Below are 23,801 nucleotides of genomic sequence, written 5' to 3' on the forward strand. Positions count from 1 at the left end.
GCATATAGTATAAGAAAAAAGGACCAAAACACAAATACTTAACTGGGCTGGGCTGGGTCAGTGAAAAAACTATGTGAATTTAGATTTTTATCCTACATTGAAACTTTTGATGTCGTTCCTAAAAGATTGAATATTCAGATTTATTTTTTAATACTGTGAAAGTGCTTTTCGTGTAATGATCCCCATCAGTAGGTTTGACCACTGTTGTGATCTAGAGAATATATTGAATAACGCCAAATCTGAGAATACTTTAATTCTAAGTAATTTTTAACAGTCACAGAACTACAACCGCATGCAGGATTATACCCATTTAACCTTCAATAACCTTAACTGTACAACTTTTGATCTTTAAATTCTCATAAAAAATATTTTTGATCAATGAAAGTCAGATTTCCGGTATTGATATGCTAGTATGATAAAGTGTTCATTTATATCAACATAGTTCTCCTACATATGGGAAACAATAATTTCATGCTGGGCTTGATTTTGATAAGAATTATTTGACAATTCAAGATAAGTTTATAGCATTTGTTTATGTTACTGTTTTCTTTAGGTGACATGTTTATGGGGGCGTATGACATTTGCGCCGATTTTGAAATTTGTCATTCTTTCATTTGCGCCGATTTAATTTTTTCATTTGCGCCGATTTTATATTTTTTCCTAATTGGATTTACAGGTAAGTTTACAGGTAAGTTCATACTTTTACATTGGCTGAGCACAGAGTATAAAGACAAATCAAGTGACATTGCAATTGGTAAATGGCTACCCCAATGTTTCGCGTTACCATTCCTTTCCCTAAATGAAATCGATGACTACTTCACGTTTGACATTGTCTGACGCTCCGCTCCTTCTGATGACAAATGTCATACATTCTACAACAACGTACAAGAACACATTCCATAACGGTCAACCAATTCGTGATGGCGTCCATAAAATTAACGAAGGGATGAATTCAACTTCACCATTTGGAACTCTTGGTTTAATAGCTTCCTTGTGAGAAAATGCGAACTCTAGAAATGTCCCCACCAGTACGTATGCCAGACAAAGAAAAGATTGCCTTCGTTATCGACAATTACGCCAAATATAGAAGAGACGAAATCATAAGAAAGGAATATATTAGATGTGTTGCCTATACATACTCGGCAAGAACAGATTTATGATTTGAATGTATTCCGTTTTTATGGATTTGAATGCTGTACATATATTTTTAATTCGTCATTTTAGTATAAACAAAGTGCTTTTATCTTAGGTTTTTACTTCTTGATTTTAAGAATGAGACAAGAGTTATATCCATGTTATGATTGACAATTCATAACATACAAAATGTATGTACAACTGGCTAACGGAAGAGGTCTTTAATGATAAATGAAAATATCTTTACTGGGATGGAGAGTTGTCTCATTGGCACTCATACCACATCTTCTTATGTCATTTCACCTGCAATTTACCTGTTATTTACCTGTTAAAAAAATCGGCGCAAATGAAAGAAAAAATCGGCGCAAATGCAAAACGCCGGTTTATGGCATAATTAACACCTTTGATGGTCTTTAATCTGTTGATCACTTTATCATTGGTTAGTTAGTGTTATCACTACGATTCACACGGTCAATGTTTACTTTGCAATTTCCTTCAATCCAGACTATTTGTAATCGGCTTTAATTTTTCAATTATTTTTTTTTTTCAGAAACCTTAAATCCATGAATTTAAAAACCCACGAACATGTAAATATTGCTCAAACCACGACAATTGATACCCATGAATTAAAGTACTTTCACAGTATACCAAAACAATCACTTAAGGTTATATAGACATAAATCTATAGATAGTTGAATAAACCTTGAATGTACATACATGATTATTTTAGGGTGAACTTATTACAAAATATACACTTAAAAGCAAACAAATGAGATGTGATCAAACTGGCTTTCATGAACAGAGTTCCAGGATGAAAGAGGAATGTGTGATCTTGATTTATATACACTGACATTTTATCAAATGTAATATATGTCGACATCCAAATCAGAATGTCAACAAATGTGCACCACTCACCAGCATCATGGTCTTCCTTCTTATGCTCTGCAGACGACAACTAAAAAAGAGAACTGGGAATAGCATCTTCACATTAAACTCCCCCTTTCTCACTCAACTTACATAAAGATATCACATTGTTGGAAGGAGTTAGATAATTGTGTTTCATTTGTGAGATGAAAACATATTGTTTGAAGGAGTAATATCATTGAGTTAAATTTGTGAGATGAAGCAAATTTACTATTATGCATCATTGTACATTATGCATATAACATTATACAAGCACATACTTGCCAACCTCTGGCAATGGGAAATCATGTCATGACTAACATGACATGTCAAAAAGTGTGTGAAAACGTGTGACGTAGATGCGGACTTTTTAATATGAATGTGGTAATGTTCATAATTTCACATACAAAGGAGTAGGTCCAGTAAGACCCATTTTTGGCCCAAAATATAGCAGTTTTGCAAAATTGTTAAAATGTTAACCTTTAGTTATTTCTTGGAAAGTAGAAGTAGAGTGCACATATATTGGGTACTAGCATCATTAAGTCATGCGAAATTACTGAAATCTTCACAATTTTAGCATTTTAGTTTAATTTTAGACGGTTTCCGTCTTAAATAAAAGTGGCCACATTCGTGTTCATTCTTAATATGGAAATGTAAAGTTGTATTTGATAATAATAACATATATAAAGGTTGAGGATGAACACGGATGCGGCCACTTTCATTTTTGACAAAAAACATCTGAAAAGTGACATTTTTTGGCATATTTGATAGATTTTTCATATTTAAGCTAGAATCGGAGCGTTTTTAATGACTGAATCAGTTAAAATCTTTCACATAAACTAATTGAATCAACTGAAATAGACACTTAAGTGTTCAAAATCTTTCGTGAGATGAACCTGAAATTTGAGGCCAAAATCAGCCCTTACCGTACCTACTCTTTTAAATTTGTTAATATAAAAAACAATATATATTCTACTGTGAACTTGATTATGGCTATTTAAGAGTGCACATTCTAAAATCTCTTGCCTGCTGTATATATGACTGAAATTTATGATGAAAGTCTTTTAAATCAAGGTCTCAGTACTACATATACTAAACGCTATCAATGAATCTTCAAAAAAACAAGGTCAAAGTCAGGAGAATCCTGTCTGACATCTACAACTTATCATCATCCAATACACCAAAAATGGTGGATCTATCGCCTATGCTTAGAATATCTGAGGTATAGACCTTACCACAAAACCTAATGTTGATAACTAACACATGAAATGAGGGTGAGGTCAAGTGAATTTTGTCTGACAGACACATATAATTTGCAATGATTCTACATAAAAATATAATTGTACTATCCAGTATTTCCATCATTCTAATTGGCAGGCCAACTGTTGTCCTTGACAGTTATAACCATGGAAACTCAACACCAAACAAGATTTTACTAATGTTCCTGCTTATAATGGTTTCCTTTTCTTCAACAATGTTCAGGGTATTAAAATATACAACTTTAAGACTATTAATAATCTTAAGCTTTTTGTCAAAAAATGTATTTTTTTTTTTTAGAAAATCTAATGTTATAAATACATGCACTTTATCATGAACAAATATTGTCATGTATGATGTTCTAACTTTGTACCAAAGAAGTCTTTTAAAGCATCATGTTATGCTATGGAGATTTTGACCTGAGTCAGGAATAAAGATAGGATTTTGAGACCAAGAATAGAATAGTTGTATGTTTTTCTGTAAAGTTAAATACGAACCTGCATAGATTGTAGGTCAGCTAAAGACAAATCTTTAACAGATATCTTAAAGTTTTCAAGTTCATTTCTCTTTTTCTACAAAAAAATTTTTAAAAATATAAATCAATAAGACAAAGGTTTAGCTGGCATTACATACACATGTATATTTTATTTGTGTTTTTTTTTCTGTTCTTCTGACAAATATACAGTCTCAAAACTGGATATTGATAAAATTTTATATGATTTATATAATGGTTATATATTATAATGGTCTTTAAACACTTTGTATTTTAAGGTATATTGTTACAAGATTTTTAGGTTACAACTAATTTGAAAGGTGTTAAGTGGTGACCTTTGCAGGTAGATCAAAATGACCCTCAGTACAAATACTGACTTAAGAGGTAATAAGCCTATGGATTGCACCAATCCTTGACTGACTAAGAATTTTTCAAATATTACAATCTGAAAAATACACACATAGATGATATATATTTCTATTAGCACTGAGTATATAATAAATATCCTACCTTTCTATATGTAATAAGAACATGGAAGTCATGATAAACAACTGGTATCAGATCTTTGCTTAACATAACATCAAACTCAACAAAGTCAGCACCCTACAACATAAATCAAAATATAAATCTACATGTCTTCTAGGTTTATTTCGGCTATTTAGTGGTGGCCAGTTTTCATTGGTGGAGGAAGCCAGAGTGCCCTGAGAAAACCACTGACCTCCGATAGGAAAACTGACAATCTAGTCAATTAAGATTGGAGTCGAGTGCACCCACACAAGCGGGGTTCGAACTCACAACCTCAGTGTTGACTGGCTAGTGATAACAGTAGGTTCTAGGGTCTCTTTAATCACTACCCTAACCCATAGCATTTTTTGAAAGCTGTACCTCTAAAACTAATATTTGTTCAGTAGTTTGACATCTTGCCAAATTAGAACCATGAAGAACATTTTTTAGTGTTTTAAGCAAACAAAAATTACCAGTGAAAAATACACAGAAAAATATTTTAGCAAAAAATAAATGTGTTCGGCAAGCATAAAAAATTGGCAATCAGAATGTGCAAATAATAGATTTAATTTTCAGTAAAGATAGGGATAAAGAGGCTCCTTTGTAATGACTGAGACAGGGAACATTTTTTTTTGGAAAAAAATGAAAAAGATTGATATCTTCTGCAATAGAAATGTGAGAGAACTTAACCGTCAGTAGCAGCCATTAAAATAAGGAAAAGGAAACAAATAATTAAGTTCATTTTCAATCTTAATTTAAAACCTCTTCACACCAGAGACTATAAAGTCTACTGCACAATTAACAATGGCTGTGGAGCTTCAGAATTTGTTTAGTTTAAAAAATATTATTGTTAAATTTTATTTCATTGTAAATATCAAACTACAGAAAATGTGCATGCAAGACTAAAGTATACTGACACATATCATGCATTTAGTAAACTTACATGACTGCCTGCTGATTGTAAGGATGTAATAGTATTTTCTCTGATGGCATCTGACCTGTAAAAACAAACAAGTCATCTATGGTTTCCAATATAGTCTCATAAAAGAAAAAAACATGCAATCTAAGGTTTTCAATATAGTCTCATAAAAAAATAAACATTTTGGTATTCAAATAAATAATACAATTCCATTGAACATGTTGAAGGGACAAACTATCAAATATATTTCAGATAAGAACAAGTTTTAAAATAATGATACCTGCTTATGCTAGATTGAAACATCATGTCTGATTTTTTAATTTGATATGTTTTAAAACAAGTTGACAGTCCACAAACAGGCATGTTACCTCATACAGGGATATTTTTATGACAATTAAGACAGATTATACATGTTCTATATACATTTGAAAATGCACTACCATTTCTGAGTTCATAGTTCTGTTGCCTGATCATTTTTTTCCAAGATGGTTTTCAGTATAGTACCACCAAAATATTCTCATGATAACATGAAAGCTGAATTATAAGTATCTTTGACTTATATGAGTCAGACTTGATATTGGAATTGTTACAAATGAAAATTAATGAAAATATTGTTTTTTTTTATATAATGAAATTAGATAAACTAAACAATATCAGTCTATTCACCATTCTTTAGAATGCAATGGAAAAATAAAACAATTTCTATCAAAACACAATTGCTTTTGTCCAGTGTGAGGTTCCTACATGGAGATCATGGATATGTGCAAGATAAGATAAAATAATAGTGTTTAAAGTATATTTTTTTCCACTTGATAAAACCTCTAATTAATGTCTGAATTTACTGTAATATAATTACTTTTTATGTTTATATGATGATCCCATTCCCTTATGTCCTATATCTAGTGCAGCTCTTTCAAACTTCCAGTAATTCTGGTATGATACTTCCATTGTCATAGGTAGACCAACCAGTGGTTTAATAAATAAGTAATCCACTAGAAATTATAAAACATGCAAAAAAGATTATACAAAATATAAATAAAGTGGATGTATTATTTTTTCATATGGTGCACAATTTGGTGGACTTTTTCTATGGAATTATGTGAACCACTTATCTATAGTCATATGAAACAAGTTTTACGTAATTATATTACATAAATTGAACCAACAATCTAAGCCCTCTTTTCTTCCATCACGATTTTCCCCGCACAACTGAACTGTGCAGTTCACAAAGTTCTAGTCACTGCATACAGAAAAGCTGTATACCAGTACAGTATTGGAAGACATTAATTCAATATCATTCAATTTTGAAGATTTCGATGATATAAAGTATTTTATTTTAAAAGAAAGTCCTTGTACATGTCTTCTCTAGTAAAACTTAGCCATTCTAGTATTAAAGGAAAAAATATTCAACTTTTATTCTTAATTGAAGTATCCCATATATATGCATGACTTTAAATGTTTAAAAAAATGGAAAAAAAAACATCTTCAATCAGTTTTATGTACAATTTGTAGGAATTGTGAAATATATACATAGATATTCATAAAAATTCATTTTTCCTAAATCAGCTAAAAATTATACCAACAAAAACAAAATTTGTACACAGTAGTCATTAAAATTACTGAACATAAGTTACACAATACTATTAATTAAGAAACATTTATTTCATTTGGTTAAATTTCTTAGATTTTAGCAGGTGAATTTAAAAGAGTAGGGCCAGAAATGCCAAAATTTAGTCCATAAATTTGGACTTTGTAATATGAGTTTCGACAAGATTGTCCTTGAAACAACTATCACAGGACAAGGATGCAAACAACAACATCAACAATGAGCAAAACCAATAAGGTAAAGTAAGTTGGGGATAAAACAGTCAATATATAGCTTAGTATGCGGTATGAGCTTTGCTCATTGTTTAAGCCGTACAGTGACCTATAGTTGTTAATTTCTGTGTCATTTTGATATCTTGTGGAGAGTTGTCTCATTGGCAATAATACCACATCTTCTTTTTATAATTAAGGAAGTAATATCAAGTGAAAACAATTATGGCATATAGCAATTGATCACAACAACCAGACTAAACACTCCTGGTTTAGGACAGGCAAATAAGGAAGTGTTAATGATAATATTAAAATCAGGACTTGTTTATCCAATCAGAAGTAGGGATTTAAACAACTAAGACACAAGAGTAACAAACTTAAAAGAGTTCTCAAAAATACTGAAATCTATTTTAAAGGGAAAATTCGCTATTTTTTACTTATGGTTTAAATATGTTCATTATGACATAATATATATATTCACAAAGTTTTATCGCTATAAGTGCAGTAATAAAGGAGAAATTCAATAATCAATGAAAAAATATTAACAACTTCCTGTAGGTCGTGACGTTTTCTCCTTGTTTTTGCATGCCGGGATTTAAAATATAATCATTAAAAGTCTTGGTTTTTAATCATATTTTAACGTAATCGTAAGCGCGTCGATGACTTCTGCTTTATCTAATAACCAGCCGATAATAAGAAGATAAAACGCACAGACGTGCAATTGTACATATTCATGATATAAATTTTCTATGTTAATCGTATATATTCAAATTAATTTTTTAGACAACACAAAATGTTATAAATTTATTTTTAATTAACGCATTTTCGGACTGATAAGGTGAACAAATCAAAGTACAATAATCTGTAAAGACAATATGTTGGTGTACTCTTATTGACCTTTTACTGTCTCTGCTATGACTAGGTTTATACGATGTGTGTATTCACGGTTCTGTGGCAAAACTCGTAGATGGCTTTGTTGAAAGGTAAATTGTTATTTGCACTTCGGTATCATGTTAACCACGCCTCTAGGCACACCTTGCCAGGTGTGACTGTCTATTCGGATCAGTGGATTATAAAACAAGGGAGCATTTAATACACACATTTAAAATACATATTCAAGTTGGTGACAAATGAAAATAGATCGCCGTGGAATTATTTAATTAAATTTGGTGCTATTATTTATTTGAATTCAAATAAATCAATTTACTAAGAAATAAACAATTTTCGGTTAAAGACGGGAAACTTAATTCATGTTTCAGAATGAAATGATATACACCTCTTGTCCTTGATTTATGTCTCATAAAAAAAGGGGAACTTAGAAATTAGAAATAGCTTTACCAAAGCATTTTGATTGTCTTTATTAGGCAAAAAAATGTACGAGAATACTTACATTTATACTTTTGAAACCCATGTATTAATTAATATCTGAAACTATTTGAAGATAACTCTACCGAAGCGGAATATAATACGTACAAATAAAGAAAAACTACTGTTGTTTTTTAATCTTTGCACATTAATGATTAATTATTGTTATCAATAATATTGTTCATTTAATTACTTAATTAGTACCTAAAATATGTCTACCGCTTGACATTAAATCTCAGTGTGGTAGGAAACGATTATTACATATAGATTATATTATTTGGATGAGGATTTGAGTTAGTCTATAAAAACGTTAACATACATTCGAGACCAAATACAGTTGTTGTAATAAAACTTATATTTTAGTCATGCATAACTGATATTGACGAAATTAGAATAGTTCGTCCCTACATCGTTGTTCTTGAAACAATCATTGTAAGTATACATGTAAGTTTCCTGACGTATAAGCGCCATTGAGGATGAGCTCCAGAGAAAGCAGACTAGTAGCGTTTCGTTAGTTTGTTTGTTGGGAAAGGAGAGGAAATGCAACCAGTTGTACAGATAACTTGAACGACAGAATAACCATACAAGCATATATAGTCAACACAACCAGAAAGAGTTCCAATCGTTGGACGGGGAATATGAAGGCTTCCAAGAATGAACAAGTGACATGTCTGACTCTGAACAGTTAGAAAACGGACTATCGACATCGACCGTTTGTTCTTGATATTTGAAACTGCATGCATATATACGTATACGTTTATGATAGTGATGAGTTCTTGCGTCTGACAAAAACTAAATTCCTTCAATCATGGTTATATCTTGCCATACGTTTATATTGGTTCGTTAGGGGATTACTCAAAATCGTTATTTAAACATCCTGTTTGTGAGATGTAGATTCATTTCAATACCGAAATTTCGTCTATATATTAAGATTCACAAGTTATAACACGGAGAAGCTCTGAAGGTACATCACTCCCATTGTGTTTGGGTGTGAACCATCGATGTTAACAGCAATATTAAAGAATAAGATGATGATGGTAGAAAGAACTATGGGCGTCATGTGGCAAATATTACATGCATATCGGACCATGAGTTGTCAATCTGTATGAAAAGATTTCCAATACAACAATATTATTGAGAAGGAATGTTTACATGCTATACTCTCGTACTAGTATTACAGGGTTCTTGTGGCGTTCACCTTAGACACACATCTTTTTAACGATGTTTTAAAAAAAAGACAGAACCAATTTAATGTCATATTTCCCTATTTTTTTGATATAACTGAAAGTCTTTTATCTGACAAGAATACCCCTATTTAGCGGACAAGCAATTAATTTTTATAATAAGTGTCCGTCCAGTGGCATATATAACAATTGTGATGACGAATTCCTTCCTTTGTTCGAGTACAATCTTATTGAAATATAAATCTGTGATTTTACTATGTCCACAACTTCGATGAACCAAAGCAAGTTATACATCGACCTGTATTTAAATCAAATTGGTTCTCTGCTTCTTCTTCTTTTGGTATACAATAGTCTATCGACATTCGATGATTACATACTGTTGGCAACTTGGCATACGTGGACTAGTCTATTTACAAAACTTTTACCCCAATTTATTCAAAATATATATTTTTTTCTTATGTTCAATGTATACATGTATATATTTTAAATTGCGCTATAGTTCCGTAACTTTCTACCCAGTCGTATAAACGAATCGTCGACAAGTGCGTTCATTTTTAAAATCAATATTTCTAGTATGTTCCACTCTGTCCTTCACTATTAACAACGAGTATATCTTACATTTTCCCAAATTCACCCTTGGAAAAAATATTTAAATAGATTTTAATTTCATCAAATCTTATTTTTTGGGGTATTATTTATATTTTTATGAATAATATTCTTTACACCAGAAATGTTATTTATAAACAAGCGTATGAGTTTAGTAATGACAAGTAAGACAGACTTGTATATTATACATCTGATAGTTCAAAATGGAAAGTTATAAGTTATCGGCCGTGTACACTGATCAATACCTGCAGATGTGAAACGATGCATGAACTTGCAAGCCCGACAGGAAATCGCTTGAATACCTGGACGTGTCACCTCACACCCCTCACAATACCTTTGGAAGTAATACCTTTAGCCATGCTGGTGATCAGATGAGGGAAGATCAGAATTTATTTGAAAAAAGTTTATTACTTTAAAGAATTATGAACAAATTAGATTTTCGAAAACAATTTTCACGGAACACTTATTTATGATTTCAACTTTGACTTTTTACCTAATTCCAATATTAACAGTTTAAAAACAACAGACCATGGTAATTAAAAAAAAATAAGAATATTTTCCGTATCAAGTTAGTTAGTCGGATAAAACAACCGTACGAGTGACAAGATATCGACACGCAATTACGACTACATCGGTTACTGTCGTTTTGTTCCTTTGTGGTTTATAGACATATCGTTGTTATTAATCGAGAAAGAAGACAAAATGGCCGAACGCAGAGAATTGATACGCTAAATTTAAAATCGATGGTGATCGCTTATCTAGCGGAATAAAACTTTAATATCTATGAATTTGAGCATTTTTATACAGAATGAACATAATATCAATTTTTGATTTTTTTGAGAAGTTTCCCTTTTAAAGTCCTATTTCAACTATATACAGTTAACTCTCGTTGTCTCGAACTCGGTTGACTCGAAATTTCGGATGAGTCGAAGTTTTCACGTGGTCCCGAACTTTATTTTATACAAAAGTATGTAATTCGACTCCTGATGAGTCGAAATTGGATGAGTCGAAATTTCGGTTGAGTCGAACTAAATTTACGGTCCCAAGGTTAACAAAAGCATACAAAATTCATTTTTTATCTCGAACTAATACACATATGTCAAAACATGACCTCCGGGATTTAAATGGATTGAAGAGTTAATCTGACAATACACGTGTAATTAAATTTCCGGTCACTGACCACTGTATTGATTTATGACGTGCTATTTCCATGAGTGTTTACCTAAGATTATCTTTTATAAAATTTTTATAAATAATTAGTGATACATTGTTAATGTTCATGAAAAAGTATGAAAAAGTATTTAAATTGTTTACAAAACAATTAAATTGTGATTTACACTAATGAGCTTGGGTGTGTATAAAGTTAGGATTATGGCTTCCGTTGATGATCACCTAAAAACTACTCAAACGGCGTCTTTAATCTTGTTATATATTCTTTTGAAAAGAAAAAGTGAGATAAAACAAAATGAATAGAAATCAAAATTTTCTTAAATCTCTTGTATCCGATAATAAACAATTTTGTCAGCTATTAGCGACCTGAATTACGAAACTATCGATTGGAAATTACCCTCTTGGAAAAGCCATAGGATTTTTTTTTTAATTGAAACAATTGAATAAGTAAAAATAAAGGTCATTATAATAATAAAAGACTGTGACATACAAATACATCGATCTGATACTAGAATATCGATCCCCTTGCCATATTCACCCGGATTTATTTTAGCTTTACCAAGCTAAGCAAGAGTTGTGTCCCTTAGATTGTCGAACTTCCGGTGTTCGTTTGAGTCGAACTACGTGTATCTCGAAATATTTCTCTGGTCCGGCTGACTTCGACATAACGAGAGTCGACTGTAATATAAATTAACCATATTCTCCCAGACAAAAATGTCAATCAGTACCCATCTTTAATATAAAGATGATTTCAGCCATCAGAGAAAAAATATATAAAGTTAGCATCAGGATAAAGGACAAAATGTTTCATTAACTGGATAGCAATAAATGTACAGTTACTCATGTGTGTCCTGAGTTATTGAATCATGTTAGTACTGATAGAGACAATATCAAAGGTTCTTATTCAAAATTTAGTCAATTAAGAATGATGGAAGGTTTTCTGTATTTATGGCATTGGTGATATGTTATTTTCCATAGCAATATTTACTTAATTTGCTTATTATAATACCTTTAATCTGGCCAATTGGTTTATGCTTAAGACCTGTGATTGGTAAGTTTTTAATATCATTGGAGTGTTTCATTTCCATTGGTAACAAATAACTGTAACCAACATGCTTTGGTTCCTTGTCAGGGAATTGTACATAGAAATCAAACTGAAATCCCTGAAATTAAAATAGAAATCAAAATATTATGCCAGGATTTTCTGCTGACTACCACATTTTGCATAAAAATATAAATAGTTATGGCTAAAAATATCATTTATCAGTTTATGGTTAAAATTCTTTAAAAAAATTAGAACACATTGAAAAATTCAAGTTGAAGGAAATAAGATCTGTATGTAGATGTTTTTGAAATCGAAATAATCAAACTCACATTAATTATATCTGTGATACTTTATTTAAAAGTGGATATTGTAAATTCAAAAACTTATGCAATGTTTTTATTATTACACATTTTGCAAGGGGAAAGGTTTATAAATTATTAATCAAAGTGGTTGTATGCCCTAAAGGTAAATTAAACATTGCCTTGATTTATCAGTAAGAAGTAGTATTAAATATTGCATTGTATAAAACATTGGTTGTAGTTGATTCAACTACATTTCCGGACAAAGGAAGACAAAGGAAGATAACTCAATTTTGGAAAGATGATTTAACAATATTATCATGATATCATGAATCTATACGATTAAATGAGAAGAACTCATTTTGTGTGTCGCGTCTCTTCCTTCCACAATAAATCAATCATCATGCCTCTGTGTCATATAGGTAACATGCATAGTCACATTTGTCATCCATTCTTATGATTATTCAGATTGAGTTATTTTGGGAGAAAAACGACAAAAAAAAAGATATTATTCTGTCATCAGACTGATTTTTAGTCATGGATATGATTTCCGGTTTGAAACATGCACGCTTTTATCTACATGTAAACCACGATTATACTACTTTAATATATAGATACTCTCTGTATTCTGTCCAGACTTGGGGTCAATTACATTGGAATGAAATTAATTAAATTACACATTACATAGCAAAAATGGTCAATTACACTAATTACACATTACACAGTTTTTGAAATGTAATTAATTAAATTACAATTACTTTACTAAAGTAATTAATTAAATTACACATTACATTTCTTCATGATATTTTCTAACAATATTTTACATGTTTATATAATGCATGTGTAAAATATTCATGTAAGCATAGTTTTTAAAAAGCGTTGCATTTGATAATCATTTAATATAGTTATTTTAATGTTTTGTCAATTAGTCTGAATCTTCTGGTCTGAAAACAGCAATTGTAAACAGTCTTTCAACATGAGCTAATGTTGTGCAAGATATTGCTTGATCAGGACATGGAGGTTTTATGATTAGAAGATCATTATATTGATAGGAGAGGGAATTTGTTACCATTAACTTGCCAATACATCAAAAGGTATTTTGACATCTCAGAAATGAACTCATTTGAATTAAACATAATATGAATAAAGAAATTATAAATGAATTTAAAATATTTTTTTATTTTACTTTCAAAATATTAAAAAGTGTGCTTGTCACAATATTGAAAATAATTTTTAGTACAAACAATGTATATGCTGTACTGTTATACCATTGTCCCAGGTTAGGGGGAGGGTTGGGATCCAGCTAACATGTTTAACTCCGCCACATTATTTATGTATGTGCCTGTCCCTAGTCAGGAGCCTGTAATTCAGTGGTTGTCGTTTGTTTATGTGTTACATATTTGTTTTTCATTAATTTTTTTACATAAATAAGGCTGTTAGTTTTCTCGTTTGAATTGTTTTACATTGTCTTATTGGGGCCTTACCTATAGATGTTAATGTCTGTGTTATTTTCGTCTTTTGTGGATAGTTGTCTCATTGGCAATCATACCACATCTTCTTTTTTATATTTTATCTTTTATAGCTGACTAAGTAGTATGGGCTTTGCTCATTGTTGAAAGCCGTACAGTGACCTATAGTTGTTAATGTCTGTGTCATTTTGGTCTTTTGTGGATAGTTGTCTCATTGGCAATCATACCACATCTTCTTTTTTATATATAATGTCTAAATATTAGCAATATTTTGCTAATTAGATAAAATATCTGTAATAGTGGCATTGCCCCTGGACATTTTAATCTGATTAATTGCTGTTTGTTTTTACAGCTGTTACTTTTTATTTCTATAATCCTTTTGTGTATACTATTTTGTCAACATGATTGTATGCAGTGATTTAAATTCTAAATGAACCGTCTCAGAAAGATGTTTCACAGTGACACAATTTATTGTTTTTGTTTAACAAGGTGTTTATTACTTATCAATCTATTTAGTTAAAGATCTTTCTTAAAAACTGAACAACCCTTATATATGATTATCACATTTTTTAAATTATAAGACTATTAAAAAAAATCTATAGGTCAAATAAATGATATAAAAACTTCAAAATAAATTACAGACTTCATATATTAAAAGAGCATTGATATTTGAAAAATATATATAATTTTACAATTTATATTATTAAACACAAATCCTTAACTGTAACACCATAAAAGTACATGTAACTGAAATGTAATTCAAAAGTAATTGAGCATTACATGCTTTTTTCAATATAATTAATTAAATTACCATTACATGTAATTAAAAAAATGCTCAATTACACATTACATTCAAGTACATGGACAAGTGTAATGCATTACACTTAATTACCATTACATTTTTAATTACCCCATCCCTGATTCTGTCTACTGTTTTCTTTGAAATGTTTACTATTTAAGGGGTCATACCAGTTGCATATATATTAAAATAAGTAAAACATGTGACACAAGTACAACCAATCGTATGATAGATAACAAAACTGAACTAGAGGCTCTAAAGAGCCTGTGTCGCTCACCTTGGTCTATGTGAATATTAAACGAAGGACGCAGATGGATTCATGACAAAATTGTGTTTTGGTGATGGTGATGTGTTTGTACATCTAACTTTACTGAACATTCTTGCTGCTTACAATTATCTCTATCTATAATGAACTTGGACCAGTAGTTTCAGAGGAGAAGATTTTTGTAAAAGATTACTAAAGATTTACGAAAAATGGTTAAAAATTGACTATACAGGGCAATAACTCCTAAAGGGGTCAACTGACCATTTTAGTCATGTTGACTTATGTGTAAATCTTACTTTGCTGAACATAATTGCTGTTTACAGTTTATCTCTATCTATAATAATATTCAAGATAATAACCAAAAACAGCAAAATTTCCATAAAATTACCAATTCAGGGGCAGCAACCCAACAACAGGTTGTCCGATTCATCTGAAAATTTCAGGGCAGATAGATCTTGACCTGATAAACAATTTTACTCCGTCAGATTTGCTCTAAATGCTTTGGTTTTTGAGTTATAAGCCAAAAACTGCATTTTACCCCTATGTTCTATTTTTAGCCATGGCGGCCATCTTGGTTGGTTGGCCAGGTCACCCGACACATTTTTTAAACTAGATACGCCAATGATGATTGTGGCCAAGTTTGGTAAAATTTGGCCCAGTAGTTTCAGAGGAGAAGATTTTTGTAAAAGTTAACGACGACAGACGGAGGACGAAGACGGACGACGGACGCCAAGTGATGAGAAAAGCTCACTTGGCCCTTTGGGCCAGGTGAGCTAAAAATAACAAGTGAAACTGCGAGCTACTGCTCACTGATGATACCCCCGCCGCAAGTGGATAATATTAATAGTGTAAAAATATGCAAGTGTTCGGTTAACAGGAAGTTGTCGAGTGATGAATCTGAAAACGCATCACACGGTATAGCTGACTTATAAAAATCCTGAAACCAAATTTCAGAAATCCTTGTATTGTAGTTCCTGAGAAAAATGTGACGAAAATTTTTAACTTGGTTATCATGTGTAAAATCATACAAGTGTTCGGTAAACAGGAAGTTGTCGAGTGATGAATCTGAAAACGCATCACACGGTATAGCTGACTTATATAAATCCTGAAACCAAATTTCAGAAATCCTTGTATTGTAGTTCCTGAGAAAAATGTGACGAAAATTTTCAACTTGGCTATCATGTGTAAAATCAGACAAGTGTTCGGTAAACAGGAAGTTGTCAAGTGATGAATCTGAAAACGCATCACACGGTATGGCTGACATATATAAATGTTGATACCAAATTACAGAAAGGGTGGATGTGTAGTTCCTGAGAAAAATGTGACGAAAGTTTCATGGGACGGACTGACTGACAGACTGATGGACGGACTGACAGACAGAGGTAAAACAGTATACCCCCCCTTTTTTAAAGCGGGGGTATAAATAAGCCATTTAGAGGGTTCTCCATATCAAGGTGTTTAGATCGCAAGGATCACAACTATTCTACCTTCTTAGAGAGGACAATTATTTTTCGTGTTTCATATATATCATGGTGTTTGAATCGCAATAACCACAACTATTATACCTCCTTAGAGAGGACAATTATTTTTTGCGTTTATCTACATGTAAACTACGATTATACTACTTTAATATATAGAGACTCTCTGTATTCTGTCAGAGACTTTCTATGTAAGTAAAGAAAGTCCTGATTCTGTCTACTGTTTTCTTTGAAATGTTTAATATTTAAGGGGTCATACCACTTGCATATATATTAAAATAAGTAAAACATGCTCAACTTCATCTAAAACCACCTCGACCAAAATCCTTAACCTGAAGCAGGACAGACGGACGGATGACCGAACGCACGGATGCACAGACTTGAAAACATAATGCCCATAAATGGGGCAAAACAAAATATTGTTGAAAGGGAAAATAGTGATTTGGCAAAAATGAAATTACAGTAAAGTAGAGATTAGAGGGAGGCAGGACCTTTTTCGGGGCGTCGGGATCAGGTGTTTTTAAACTCGGGATTTGGGGATTGATCTTTACGAGATCAGGGAATATATTTTTCGATTTCGGGATATGAATTTCTTTAAATTCTGCATCTCGGGATTTCATGGTTAAATGCCCGGGATTTTGAATCAGGACCCCTCTGACCACCCCTCAAATTAGCCTTAGTCAGTCTTAGTCATTTATACATGATTCATATCCTACCAATGGCATGTTTATAAGGCTCTTAAAAGAAAAAGCACTGATAGGTTGTCCTAGAAGCATATTTTGTTAGACTCATAATGGTCTATATATAAGCAGTTACATTTAGGAAACGGTGCAAATTTTTATTTGATTTAACGAAGCATTGTAGCAAAGGAGAAGAACAATTGTGGTTTGAGGCCAGAAGCACGAAAATGAATTGAATTTAACAGAAAGGAAACAAATACCGGACTTTGGAAAAAGGGAGAGGGCTTTTGGTACCTTTTATACATAATATCTTTTACAAAAAATTATCCTACAACAGTTCAGAAGCTAAATGCCCGCGATATCGCGGGTGTGTTCTAGTATATATTGATATTTTTAGAACAGATTCCTACACCTTTCAAAAGTTCTTTAATTTTCTTAACAAGTATAACTAATGTTGTATAATGTTCCTTAATTATTTTAAATATGAATTATTAATAAACCTTGTTCTAACCCAAGATATAACATACCAAGTATTCTGGGTCTATTGTTCTGGCTGAAAATATCATGAAGTCACTGTGACAGTATATTTCTCCATGAGACTCTTGTGCACGAGGTTTTTCCTTTTCATTTTTCAAAGTCTAAAAAATAAACATCGAAAAAACCCAAAATTAGTATGAGTATTGTTCGGTGTGAGCCAAGGCTCCGTGTTGATGGCAGTACATTGACCTATAATGGATTACTTTTATAAATTGTTATTTGGATGGAGAGTTGTCTCATTGGCACTCACACCTCATCTTCCTATATCTATGATAAAAAAAATAATATATACTATACTTGAATAGCTTGTTTATTTCTTTCATTAGGAAAGCAATTAAGTCATCTTGCATTAGATATTCATGCTCAAGCGACAGCTAGCAGGATGTGCACCTTTAAGTCTAAAAATATCCTATTTTAATCATAAAAATCCAAAAACATGTTTGTATCACTCTGCTGTGTAATTTTTTTTTTATATATCAACAATTTTGCCAAATGCTGTTCACTGATTTTTTTACTTACTTACTTATCTATGTCAGTAAAGATCGTTGTATATTAGTACCTTAATACCAGGGTATCTTCAGGTATATATTTAGAATTTTGTTAGTATACATATTATTTATCATTAAGGTCACACTCTCCCTAAACATGAATTCAAGGAAGGAAGAGCATGATCAATCCAATTAGGTGATGTGCTGTAATGAGATGTAACTTCTGAAGATGATTTGACACCTGGGAGCATGTTTTTGTATGCATGCCAATGTAGCTTGCTTTTGTATGCACATGAATGTAGCCTGTTTTTGTATGCATATGAATGTAGCCTGTTTTTGTACGCAAATGAATGTAGCCTGTTTTTGTATGATAATCAATGTAGCTTGTTTATTAGTAGCCTGTTTTTTTGTATACATAAAGGCGGCTTGTTTCTTGTAAGCACACAAATAAAAGCTGCTTTAGTATGTACATTGATGTAGCTTTTTTTATAGAAAATAAATGTATTTGAGTGGGTTTTTGTACATAATGGTAAATACTGTAAACATATGATTAATAAATCCCTGAAATATAGTGAACTCATATGCCTGCATACTTACAGAAACCAACACTTTAGTAAAAGTCTGTGGAGGCATAGTGTGTGGCTGGTAATCATCTTCTTCATCTTCATCTATTGTCTACAAATAAAATTGGCACCCTATAGATCATCTTTATATTTCAATTCCTGAATGCCTGGAGTCGATTTCACAAAAAAGCTTATGACTAAATTTGATCGTAAGTACATGAAGTATACTGAATTTTCCATTACTTTCGATCAATCTTAGTCAACTTTTTTTGTGAAACTGACTCCTGGTCATCAGAATCATTAAAAGTGTACACAACTTTACTGGAAAAATGTATTCTGGTAATCATGGTTATGAAACTTTGCAAAAATCATATAAAGGAGTAGGTTCAGTAAGACCCCTTTTTGGCCCCAAAATATAGTAGTTTTACAAAATTGTGAAAATGTAATCTTATAGCTATTTACTGGTAAGTAGAATGCTTCTGCTACATAAATATGGGCTGTTTTTGACAATACAATGCACATATATCAGGTACTAGCATCATTAAGTCATGCTAAATTACTGAAATCTTCACAATTTTAGCATTTTAGCTAAATTTTAGACGGTTTCTGTCTTAAATGAAAGTGACCGCATTCGTGTTCATTCATAATATTGAAATGTAAGTTGTATTTGATGATATTACATAACATATATAAAGGTATAGGATGAACATGGGTGTGGCCACTTTCAATTTTTACAAAAAAACATCTGAAAAGTAACGTTTTTTGGCATATTTGATAGATTTTTCATATTTAAGCTTGAATCGGAGCGTTTTTAATGACTAAATCAGTTAAAATCTTTTACATAAACTAATTGAATCAATTGAAATAGACACTTAGGTGTTTAAAAAATGTCCAAAATCTTTCGTTAGATGAACCTGAAATTTGAGGCCAAAATCTGCCCTTACCGGACCTACCCCTTTTGTAGAGACAAAATATAAAATATAAACATCACAACACTTTTCATTTTAGTTTAACATACATCTCTAAATCGATGATCTAAAGGAGTACATTTGATACTGTAGGTCTGTGTTCTGTGACGAGCTTTCCACATATATATTGGGTTGCTGTGAAGTCGTATGTGTATTTCTGTCTTGTCAATCAGCCAGCCATTTGTCACATACTTGTTCTGTCCTACAAGTAAAAATAAAATAAGATAAAACACACGGAGACAATAGTTGCCTTCTAATGCAACTAAAATGAACTATCGGCAGTTTTCTTCTCTTTGGTTGAGTTGTTGTCTCTTTGACAGATTCCAATTTTACCAGGGGTTTCTTTTTTTATTTGTTCATTTCCCAATTTTCTATGAAATATGTATGTTGTTCTATACATTGTATATAACCTAATTGAATATATTTTATTTCCTTGATACACATTAGTAGCTTAGAATGGTCAAGCATCAGGTACTGACTCTAAATGAGGCCTATGATGATGAATAATGTTACCGAAAATGTGTCAGTCAGTTTAGCTTTCTTAAACAAAGTTTTCAAGTTGCAGATCAGAACAAAATTGTTGGACAGAGATGCAAAAGAAGGAAAGACTTTTCTTAACACATATGATTGATTTACGTTGTCCCTTAAAGCTACACATGTTTTTTATAATATTTCAATTATAAATACCGTATTCTCCAAAGGTATCAATTGTATTTTCATACTTTGCAGGTTCATCCATATATGCTGAAATATAAAGAAATCAAAGTCAGCATTTTGTGTCAACTAAAATGTACAATAGTAATAAAATTTATCAGAGACATAAATAGGAAGACATTTTATAACATTATTAAGTGTGGTCAGTCCCTGAGTCTGTAGTCATATGATTGACATGCAGATACCAAATGAATATTACAAAGTGTACATAGTAGAAATCTTTGAGGGTGCAAAAACTAAAACATTATTTGCCATTGACAGGACAATTTATTATTTACTCAAATTTGAGATAAGATCCATGCATATCAAATATAGAACCTGTCAAAACTCATAATATTGTTAGCCTATCCACACACTTGCAAAAATTATGTTGTGCAAAAGTGTAAAATGGGATCACACATGAGAAAACATGTTTTTTTTTCAGTTTCGTTCATATGCAAAATTAGAATAAAATCCTGATCAACCATCCATATTTTATAATGGTAGGTGACAAAAACCAGATATTTACTTTTCTTTTTTACTTTTAATTAGTTGAGTGGTCAAATATATTTTTACTGTTACAAACTTATTTTCATGTCCCTTTTGGTCTTACACCTTTCCCCTCTTCTACTATTTTTACATCCTTGGCTTTCAAAATATTGCTTTCTGTACATGTGTTTCTGATAAAGGTTCATCCAGAAAATGCTTAAGGTGGTACCTAACACCTGAACTAAAATTAATTTGGCTCGTTTAATTTTCTTAAAATTTTGACAAAGTATTTACTTTGACCCTTTGACAAAAATATAAAAAAAAATAAAAAAAATTGAACCAACCGTTTAATTAGAAAAAATACACTGGTTATATAGCAGTTTGACAAACACTCATTTTGATCATTGAGAAGCTTAATATTCCCTTAAGAACACAACGTCATTAAAACGTTCTGCTGATTTTACAGAGTTATCTCCCTGTAGTGTTAGGTACCACCTTAAGATGATAAAAATTTCATTTCTTCCCCTGAACATTTAAAATGTTTTTAAATAGACATGGTAATATAAGGACATGTACATTATTACACAACACAGCATAAACATATACTATATAGTATGCACCTCTTGGAGAGAAAACTCTTTGTCTTATATTAGTTTCCCATTTACTGACATCTACTGTTGTTTCACAGTCCTCACTATCAGATTCAACAATTCTTGCAATAAAGTAACGGTATTTATAATCATGCATCCCATTTGTCAATCTAATTTTTCTTTTCCATATATTCCTGCAATTGTACACATAAAAATGCATATTTATAAAATAAAATAAACGTCAGATGGCAAAAGTTTTCAAATAAAAGCCAGAAACCAGCAAAATTTACTGCTTAGGGCTTACATGTATTTATATATCATGTATATGCTACCCTAGGGGCCTAGATAAACATGATAAAAGTTATGAATATGCATGGTACATGTATTTATGCAGCAGTCAATTTATGATCGCCTATTAGTGTAGATCTCTGCCACAAGCATGACAGAGTCACAGAAGCAGAGATTGAAATCCAGCTGAGAGAAGGACAAACATTTGCTGGTGCAAATTTGGAGATCTAACATTGTTTGTCTAAATTTCAAACAAGGTTATTTAAGAATTGAATGCTTCTTTTTGTAACTGTATTGGGGTGTAAAAGCGTTGACCGAAGTACCTTTTGTATAAAGCGTGGAAGCGCTTCATTCTAAAAATGTGGGTACGGTCAACGCTTTTACAACCCTATGAACATGATGAAGTTACAAAAAGAAACATTCAATACTTGTAATTACATTTTTTTTATTTAGGATCATGAAAACATGATTTTTATCCAGTTTTTATTTAATTTACCTATGCACTTTATTGTTGGACCTCGTTTCATCATGAATGAATGTGTACTGCAATTGTTTAAGGAATAACGTGAGATTGCAGTGTAGCCAATCAGAATAACGTATTAAAATGAAACATACATCTAATGTAATTATTATGATATATACATATCAAATCAGGCCTTTGGTCCTGTTGGTTTTCTTGTTTAAATTTTTTAACACTTCATCATGTTCATGATATATCAGAAATTATTTTGCTCACATATCCACATTGAGACTGGAAACGGCTTTTAAACAGGAAGTGAATAAATATGTATACATATTAAATCAGGCCTTCAGTTTTCTTGTTTGAATTCTTTCACACTTTATGATATCATGGACGATTTTGCTCACTTATCAATACAGCCAGTGGAAATGCCTCAACAGGAAGTGAATCAGTGCATAAGAAAGAAATTGTAATACATTTATGTAAATCTACATACAATATAGTGGAAATACACTAAAAACTAGAATATTTCCAGCCATACATTGCATGAACATGTACATTTTTACAGCTAAATCTCCTCTCATATATTTACATTCCATTTGTGTTACTTTTATCGTTGCTATCAGCTTTCCTGGAAGGTCTAGGACTTGAAACTCTAGTTAGTTTTACAGCCCGGTGTGGATTCCAATTTCCTAGCATGTCACAATCTCCTATGATACATACTGTTTCTCCTGGATGTGTGTCAGCTCGCATACAAAATGTCACCTCAAAAGTTACAGACATCTGCATGTTGACTTTGTAAGGTAGTTGATTTCAAATAAAAGCAGGTAGGTTTATGAATCTTTCCTAAAATAAGCGTCTGTTATCTAAATCCATACCAGAACAGAAACAATTGCATATTGTAAATGTATCTAAAAAAGAAAAGAAAAAAACAGGACATAATTAACATAATTAAGTAATTACAATGTAAATGATATTCATGTAACAGGATAAAACACTTACACCTTTCTTAATGTTGTGACTACATGTCCATGTTTAAATTTTTACTTTTAATTCTTACAATGTAGTATAAATAATGGGTTTTACAATATATAGCTACATCATACACATAGACAATAACTGTTTAGTGTCTTTAAATATCAGCTGTATTTGTACGAGGCTAGGAAACAAGGTGTATGCGAGCTTTTAGCGAGCTACTACACCTGTTTCGAGCTGAGTACAAATACAGCTGATATTTAAAGACACTAAACAGTTATTGTCTTTATCCTGCAATTAATTCTGTATATTGTTTGTGTATTGAAAGACACAAAAACTAACATATTAAGAATTTATTTTCTATT

General features: G+C 31.5%; 1 protein-coding gene across 5 annotated transcripts in view; it reads right to left on the minus strand.

The window, feature by feature from the left end:
- Positions 1-23,801, minus strand: part of LOC143063602 (glycerophosphocholine phosphodiesterase GPCPD1-like) — a 71,827-nt gene that overhangs the window by 37,373 nt on the left and 10,653 nt on the right. For all 5 annotated transcript variants that reach the window (XM_076235827.1, XM_076235823.1, XM_076235826.1 and 2 more), the window contains exons 2-13: positions 23,054-23,372; positions 21,744-21,907; positions 20,629-20,685; positions 19,992-20,143; positions 19,008-19,085; positions 17,913-18,023; positions 12,360-12,513; positions 6,067-6,202; positions 5,235-5,289; positions 4,298-4,390; positions 3,792-3,866; positions 2,050-2,089 (exon numbers count right to left, since the gene is read on the minus strand). In XM_076235827.1, coding sequence (XP_076091942.1) covers positions 2,050-2,089; positions 3,792-3,866; positions 4,298-4,390; positions 5,235-5,289; positions 6,067-6,202; positions 12,360-12,513; positions 17,913-18,023; positions 19,008-19,085; positions 19,992-20,143; positions 20,629-20,685; positions 21,744-21,907; positions 23,054-23,250 — 1,312 coding nt within the window. In that variant the 5' untranslated portion in view covers positions 23,251-23,372. The remainder of the gene's footprint in view (positions 1-2,049; positions 2,090-3,791; positions 3,867-4,297; positions 4,391-5,234; positions 5,290-6,066; positions 6,203-12,359; positions 12,514-17,912; positions 18,024-19,007; positions 19,086-19,991; positions 20,144-20,628; positions 20,686-21,743; positions 21,908-23,053; positions 23,373-23,801) is intronic.

The sequence above is a fragment of the Mytilus galloprovincialis genome, chromosome 2 (assembly GCF_965363235.1).
Source record: "Mytilus galloprovincialis chromosome 2, xbMytGall1.hap1.1, whole genome shotgun sequence".
NCBI lineage: Eukaryota > Metazoa > Mollusca > Bivalvia > Mytilida > Mytilidae > Mytilus > Mytilus galloprovincialis.